Here is an 8,128-nt window from a genome sequence, read left to right on the forward strand (position 1 = left end):
GCCTTGAGTCGTTTGGTGTAAGCAGGTTCTAGCCGGACTGCTAGGTGGTCAGCTCTCCCAAAATGAGGCTTAGGTTCAGTTGAGAAAGCATTTCTAATGTTACTGTAACATTGGTCCAGTGTTTTGTTTCCTCTAGTAGGAAGCTTTTCCTGACATTGCAGTGGTTAAAATCTCCCAGAATAAGCAGCTTCAGGATATGTGTTTTCATGCTCATTAATCATTCTGTATAGCTCCTTTAGTGCAGCTTCCTCTTTGCCTGAGGGAGGGGTGTACACTATACTCACAATGATACATTGCAGTTCTCTAGGTAAATAAATTGGCCTTAGCTTTAATGTTAAATATTCCACATCTTCAGAACAGAATTTAGAGAGAATCTTATAGCCTGCGCACCAGGACTGTTTGACGAAGGCGGCCATGCCTCCTCCACGGGTTTTACCGCTTTCAGCATTTAGGATGATACAGTATATGAAGTGAGAAAGTCCATGGCAGGAGGAGGTTGGGGTCAGTGGTGGTCAGACAAACAGCAGAATGTTCCACAGGAAAATAATGTTCCAGTTATGTGATGCACTGATTAATCTTTTTTTGTTTTTTGTCTAAAGCCAAGGTCAATCAATCAATCAAATTTTATTTGTATAGCGCCAAAAGTCATCTCAGGACACTTTACAACGTAAGGTCTAGACCTTATTATTATCAATATTATTACAGAGGGAAAACCCAACAAACCCCCCTGAGCAGCACTTGATGACAGTGGGGAGGAAAAACTCCTTTTAACGGAAGAAACCTCTGACAGACCCCGGCTCTTGGTGGGTAGCCTTCTGCCTCGACCGGTTGGGGTGAGTGGATAGAGGAGAGACAAAAGAAGAAAAGCAACAAGACACAACAAATAATCAATCACTGATCAGGTTAATGTGGCTGGGGACTGCTCATCAGAAACATAGAGCTCCACAGCCAGGGCAACCTGCAGAAAGGTACAGGGAGAGAGAGAGGACACACGACGGGAGAGAGGAAACACAAAGTTAGTGATGTGTAGTGGTGGCATATAGAAGCATGAAAGGAGGAGAGAGGAGAGGGGAGGGGAGAGAAATGAAACAACATGTCTATAAACCACAGCCAAATCATTGCTGTCAACGAAAGGTTCAGACAGAGAAGGGGGTTTTCTACTGTCATCACAGAGCAATGTAAAGATCACAACTTTGTAAAATGCTAAAAAGACGTGATGAGAAAGCAAGTGTGACCGCATATCCATTACATTTGGGTGGAATTTCAATCGAACTCCAGGCCAAGAGGTCTAAGTTAGTTTAATATCTCGTCCCAGAGGTATTTTTAATCCAGCCTCTGAAAATTCCCCTCATCTTGGGCGTGAAAAACCTAAATTATTCATGAGCAATATCTATATTTCAAGATATGGACTAATCTAATTGCATTAAAGATGTACTTAATGAGGCCTTGCGTGTCTAAGAGATGCATATTTTAAAACCAGACCCTTTCACCCAGAGTTTAATTCTCACCACGATTTGTTCATCAGTGTACTACATGCTAACTGAAGTCTAATGAGGAAGGGAGGCCTTTTGGCTGTTATACTCCAAACTAAAACTATTTTCAATACAATGAGTAAAAATAAACCTGAATATTTTCTTAGTTCTGGCTTTCATTAAACCATTTTTAATAAAAAATCACAGAGAACCGGACTTCATCTGAAGGTATCTTGCAATTTCAAAGAGGGTTTAAAAACCTAAGACGATGCTGGGTTCAGGAGTCAACTCTGTATAGGGAAACCCTGAAATAATAAGACTGGTTATTGGTAAGCCAACACAGAGGAACAGCATAAACAGTGGCGGCGTGTTTGCCAGAATGATAAACGCAGAGTCATCCATCTTTGCCTGTGGAACAGCTCCTAATCGCTGCTGTGTGACAAAGTGGAGACACACAGTTTCCGAAGCTAGCAACACCCTCACCTCCCTTTATTTTGACATTACCCATCTCCATCCATCTTGTCACTCTTCTTCTCTTTCTTCTCTGTTTGTCATATTTCATACTTCTCTCTCAACAGCCTGTTTTAAAACATGAACTCCAGACTATGTCTGTAGAATCAGGTCTGGACTTTGTCACAAGAGACAGACACATTCTCACCTACTGGAAACACTCCTTTTGGTTTATGCAGGGGGGCCTCCGCCTCCTGTGCACTCTACCCAGAAACAGGGCACGATGCAGTCACGTAGCCAGTTTGTAATTTGGTCATAAAAAAAAAAGTCTCCTGCCATTCTTTAAATTTGTGTGATGATTTCAGCACCGGCTATTAAAAACCGAAGTCCCCGAATCTCCTCGTGTCTACATTTGAATATTTTCGTTGGCATCATCATTAAAAATGACTGTTTTTCTTCACCACTGGAAGTTTGTTTCTTTTTTCTGGTTTTGTGCCAGTCACATGACAGAGCATCATCAGCACGCCCCCTACCTCTGTGTGAATGCTCCATAGGGGTGTAAGAGAACATCAATACACTTGAGTATTGCGATACTGTATCAATTCTCAAAAGCACGGTATTGATTTTTTATTAACCGTTCACATGCCAAGTAGTGCTATGTTGTTGGATGTTACAGGGACTGTGACAAATGCAGATCCAGATGGTTTTATGCATATGGTGGTGTGTTGCTTATTTTGACAGTCTTTCTAAACTAAGATTTAAAAAAAAAGAAAAATCACAATGTATTACTTTGTTTACAGTATCACCATGTATCGACTCCCAACCCCGGAATCACAATACGTATCATATCACCAGATTCTTGCCAATACTCAGCCCTAAAACCCCAGACTATAAGCAGCTGTTTTCTTTCATGATATCACTCAGGCTCACTCAGATATTATATGGACTTTTTACTACAGAGCTGGCAAGGTAAAGCCCATTTAAAATCTGGGTCAGCTGACTCAGACTTCCCATTAAGAGGAAGAAGAAGAAGAAGAAGACGCAGAAGAAGAAGAAGAACTCGCATCACTACAAGTTAGTATGTTACTCGGGTTTGTTTGCCACGTGACTGAGACTTGTTTAATATTAGAGTCACACGGCTGTTTTTTTTTCCTACTGCTCCGTGCTATTGCTTGAAGATGAAGTAGCGTAACGGCCATACTTAATAATAAAAAAAAGACAGTTCAACATAGCCGTGCTTCCGTGAATCACAGGCTAGTTACACAGTAAGTTAAATTCACTTGTGTACAAGCTCCTTTAACCAACATTTTCATTGCATTTTTTTGTGTTGTGTGCACATTCTTTATGCGAAACACTCCACGGATGAGTAATGGAAAACTATAAATACAAAAGTCACACATTTATCAAATCATCTTGTTCTTGATGGGTTCTGTGGATGCTGAATTAAAGAATGGTTCACAACAATTCGACGAGAGCCTTTGTAGGGCATGTGACTTTAGCGTGACAAGTAAACACTGACACGTTTTAACAGAGTGACCACTGTAATTGTGTGGGTGTGTCCGTACCGAAGTGACACGTACCGAGAAAACGCAGCGTGTACGACTCAGTGACCAGTTGCAGCAGGCGAGTGATAAGTGGAGCAAATCGGTGCGTTTTACATAGCTGATGAATTAACCAGCATCAGCAATGCAGTGCTGGTCTACATAGCACACTGATGTCAAGTAATGGAGTAACATATGGTGCTAGTTAGCCTAGAAAACTATCGGATCTGTCAAACAGCCCTATGGTGAGTACTGCTGTTAATGTTACCTTAGCTAATATCAGCTAATGCAGTCTAATTTAAAACACTAAACCCAATCAATAGCCTACCTGTTTCATCACTTGTTGACTAATTATTTAAATATAGTTACCACTGGGTTAATACTGGTTTAACTGTTACCTGATGTGACTTAGCTAGGCTATGGTGGTGGACAGACTTGAGTTAAACCTAATGTTGCCCTTAAGGTAACTTCTCTGCAGCCTTTTTTACACCTCAGCTGTTTTGCTCGGCTCTTAACATCTGTAGCATTACACGCATGCAGCCAAAGTCTAACCTTGTTTCTTTTTTCCTCTTCTACTCGCAGTGTCTCCTCTTAAAGCAGTCAGCTATGGGTGAGAGGAAGGGCTGCAGGTTCACTTTGGAGGTCTCCTCTCTGTAGCTGTCTTTTCTGAACAGCTGGTGCTGGAAGCCCTGGATGGCGTGTCCTGTCCAGTTCCTCTGCCGGGGGCTTCGCACTGTTGCATTAATTATCCTCTACTATGTCTTCTCTATAGGCATCACCTTCTACAACAAATGGATGATGAAGGTAAGTGGATGAGATCCTGAAGCACTAATGGTTTCCCCTCCATCACCACTGTTCCTTTACATAGGACCCAGGTTAAACCAAATAGCGTAAGTAGTGTCTCAGGGTTTGGGACCCTGACACAGGGTCTCTGCAGGTCTCAAAGTTTTAAGAATATTTGAACTCAGTACTCTAAACAAAGCAGAGGCCTTACAAGATATTAGATATAGTTAATTTCATTTCTAAGAGTTTTGAATATTTTCAAGAGTCTAGTTCAACAGTGGGCTGTGCATCCAGAAAGCTTTTTGTTATTGATAGTTTTTTACAGCTTTATTATTGTCATTGTTAAAGTTACAGTATGTAACTTTTTTCAAGTATTTTTTTTCTAGAAATCTGTTCCAAAGCTAGTTTTAATGTGGAGAGGTGCTGTCGAAGCCTCCCGTGACCCAGACTCACTGAACAGCACCGGCAGCAGTGCAGAGACGTTAGCTTCTAAAGGTTTTGAGTGGGACTGATCTCTCTAACCAGTCAGAGGTTTTCAATTATTTTGCATGATCACTAAGTTTTGTTGCATTCTCATTGTAATTTCATAATGACAAATATCTGAAGCTGGGCAGAGCGTGGTGGAGCGTAGCAGCTCATAGTGGAGCAGGAGAGGAAGCGCTGGGTGAAGCAGAGTGGGTTGATTTGGAGTTTCAGCCTAGTGTTACCTTAAGTTTTACATACTGTAGTTTTAATGTTGTTATTGCTGCTAGTAGCCACATAGCTTATTTTTACTCACAACCTATTTTAATTGGTTATTCTACCCATTTATGTATTCATTTTTTCATCACTTCCAGTATCTAGGTCCAGGTCCTGTTGTTATATGAATTATATTACTCAGAATTATTGTTGTATACAGCTGAAAAATAAAGACAAAAAGGCCCAAAAATGTCAACAAATGAATGTACTTAATAAATAATTGTAGGCCTAATTGTCCCTAGTGATTTTGCGCCAGTCTTTGAGCAGTGTGGCTCTGAAGGAGATGATGAAATGCACTCCATGTTGTATTAAAAAGGTCTTACATTTCATTTGGTTAACTCTGCAGACAGCGTACCACCGCTAGGCCAGCTTACTGTAAATGGCCCTTTCTGTTTCTCTCTCAGGGCTTCCATTATCCTCTCTTCATGACATTAGTTCATCTTGCCATCAACTTCTGCCTGTCGGCTCTAACGAGAAAGGCCATGCAGCGCTGGACGGGGAAAGCCCGTGTCATTCTGAGCTGGACAGATTACTTCAATAAAGTAGCTCCCACAGGTGAGAGTCAACAGTGTTTTCAGAGAACAGGGCATTAGAAAGTGACTGACAGTCAGCTCTTATCTTGTTCTAACCTCTCAGCGAAGAGTATTTTGACTAAAGTCCATGAAGATATGGACATTGCATCACACGTGAGGGTCATGTTGAATAATCTAACAAATGTATCAGTCACAAATAAGCAGATTATCTTTATTATGTTGGACTGGATTACCCATTTTCTCTACTTTCTCTAAATTAATGATGGACACTAGTCAGTATACCACCAAAATCTCCCATGTAAAGCCTAAATTTAGTAGTTTTCACTGTTATTTAGTTAAATGTTCATTAATCCAAAGCATCTCTTTTCACCTTTGTTATACTACTTTATTATTCACAAGGCATAGTTGCAGCTCACTCGTAGAAAACCATCATTTATTCAAATGTCTTTTCTAAATATCATAAATTTTGCTTGTCTCACCCAGCCTTGGCAACAGCACTGGATATTGGACTTTCCAACTGGAGCTTCCTCTTCATCACCGTTAGCTTGTAAGCTTTTGTTTTCAAATACAAGTGCTTTATTAAGTATGAACTGACAAACTTCAGATTATCAGTGTCAAATGTACCCGGTCTTTGGATCATGCCATCTTATTGTATGGCTCTTATTTTGTGTCATTCAAGGTACACCATGACCAAGTCTACAGCAGTGCTCTTTATTCTCTTTTTCTCTCTGGTCTTTAAACTAGAGGAGCCGGTGAGTGACAGTTTTTCAACCTCAAACATTTATGCATATTATGTGCTGACCACACAATGCCTAAACTGGATTAATGTTTACTGTGGCATAAAAGACTCAGTTCACTCCTTGGTGAATTATGTAACTGTTGGTATGTAAGAATAGGTCATAAACTGTATGGAGCTAATGATGCATACATCAGTGTCGATCCATCTTTATTTCTATCAGTGAAATTCTCTCTTTTTTTATCCATTTAAAAAAATCTTTATTTTTCTCTTCTGTACCACCGTTTATGTCCTTTCATATTTTTTCAAATCTCTTGTTCAACATTTCTATTTCTCACCACCTCTCTTCTGTCCTGTTTGACCAGAACCCGTTCCTGATCCTGGTGGTCCTGCTGATCGCCGGTGGTCTTTTTATGTTTACATTCGAGTCGACCCAGTTCAACCTGAAGGGCTTCATCATGGTGCTGCTGGCGTCCTTCTTAGGCGGGATCCGCTGGACCCTCACTCAGGTCCTCATGCAGAAAGCAGAGCTGGGTCAGTATATTCAACACACAGCTAAGAGGAGAATCAGACACAACAATCCACTACATCTAAATAATTTATCTAAACCTAAATTATTATTCAGGTTTTGCCTCAACTCTGAGAAGTTGATTTAAAAAAAGTTTTGATACTCATGCAAGCATATGACCCAGCTTATTTTTCAAACTGTTTTTCATGTTGTCCTGTCCACCAGGCCTTCAGAACCCAGTAGACACCATGTACCACCTGCAACCTCTCATGTTCCTTGACCTCTTCCCCCTCTTCCTGTATAATGAAGGTGAGATAAATTCTTATGTGATAATTTTGTCATCCTCACTGTGTTGTCACTCATCTCTTGTCACTACACTAAACTCTGTAGCTCTAATTATGACAGTTCAGTTTATTTATTTGAAATGTGTTGTAGACCTGTCTGTGGAGACCTGTTGTCTTTTCATCATATATCTGATGACGTGTGATCTGCATCAGTACCCACACCTCCGTTATTTAATTTTCACATTAAGAACAACTAATGAGGATCAAATATACACCATTACAGTGGAAAAAACACATTTGCGAGCTAAAGGGGTATTACAGTGATGCAAAAAAACTGTGGTAGTGTGGTGACTTGTCGGATACATTTAGCTCCAATAAATTAAGATCAGTCTTTCCTCTTAAATATTATAAATTAAAAATGATTTAATTTTAGTTACTCACTGTTGAACCAATTTAGCAGTAGTAATTCTGATTAAATTGTTGCACATTTAGAAAGAATACAAAAATGGCATGATATTTAGTGTAAACCTCTGCTGTGTTGCTGTCGCACTAACCTGGTTTAAAGTCATGTTTAGTTTCTGTGATAGAGATGAAAAAGAATAAAGTGTTTGCATCTTTCTTTACTGTTTCTACTCTGGTGTTTTAGCTAAGTGAGGTTATGGCAGAAGAATCACTTTTGCTTTTGGGCAGCTAGTGTAAGATACAGTATTTTCTCATTAACTATATTTTTTGCACTCCAATAATCCAGTCATTATGTTCATAATGTCACTTTTGGCTGAGTGGGGTGGAGCCTGTGTAAACACCGCTCCCTCCCTGTGCTAGTGTGCTATGTTATGTGTCCAGGTGAGCTCCTCACTGATGTGGACACCCAGGTATTTGAAGCTGCTCACCCATGGTAGCCAGGTAATCAGCAGCACGTCAGGTAGAGATAGTTGGAAAACAAGCAGGACAGCGGTCCTCAAGGACTGGAATTGGCCACCCCAGGTGTAGAGGATGGCACTGAGGACACATCCCTGTGGGGTGCCAGTGTTCATAACAATGCTGGCTGAAGTTCTATTGCCAATCCTGACAGTCTGGGGGCTG

General features: G+C 40.5%; 1 protein-coding gene across 3 annotated transcripts; it reads left to right on the plus strand.

Moving 5' to 3' along the window:
* Positions 1–2,956: 2,956 nt before the first annotated feature.
* On the plus strand, positions 2,957–7,393 carry LOC109974133 (solute carrier family 35 member C2-like). 3 transcript variants are annotated; one of them, XM_020624167.1, is made up of 7 exons: positions 2,957–2,996; positions 4,046–4,267; positions 5,389–5,539; positions 6,001–6,064; positions 6,197–6,269; positions 6,619–6,787; positions 6,987–7,393. In XM_020624167.1, the coding sequence occupies exons 2-7, from the start codon at positions 4,157–4,159 to the stop codon at positions 7,367–7,369; spliced, it is 951 nt and encodes a 316-aa protein (XP_020479823.1). In that variant the 5' UTR covers positions 2,957–2,996; positions 4,046–4,156; the 3' UTR covers positions 7,370–7,393. The 3 variants fall into 3 exon arrangements, with proteins under 3 accessions (XP_020479823.1, XP_020479821.1, XP_020479822.1); XM_020624165.1 differs by lacking the exon at positions 2,957–2,996 and adding an exon at positions 3,006–3,187; XM_020624166.1 differs by lacking the exon at positions 2,957–2,996 and adding an exon at positions 3,373–3,708.
* The last annotated feature ends 735 nt before the right edge of the window (positions 7,394–8,128 follow it).

The sequence above is a fragment of the Monopterus albus genome, unplaced genomic scaffold, assembly GCF_001952655.1.
Source record: "Monopterus albus unplaced genomic scaffold, M_albus_1.0 scaffold321.1, whole genome shotgun sequence".
NCBI classification, from domain to species: domain Eukaryota; kingdom Metazoa; phylum Chordata; class Actinopteri; order Synbranchiformes; family Synbranchidae; genus Monopterus; species Monopterus albus.

Coding starts and splice junctions, on each gene's coding strand:
- LOC109974133 (XM_020624167.1), top strand. CDS start 4,157: ATGGCGTGTCCTGTCCAGTTCCTCTGCCGGGGGCTTCGCACTGTTGCA. Junction 6,270..6,618: donor TCTTTAAACTAGAGGAGCCG/GTGAGTGACAGT, acceptor CTGTTTGACCAG/AACCCGTTCCTGATCCTGGT. Junction 6,788..6,986: donor CATGCAGAAAGCAGAGCTGG/GTCAGTATATTC, acceptor CCTGTCCACCAG/GCCTTCAGAACCCAGTAGAC.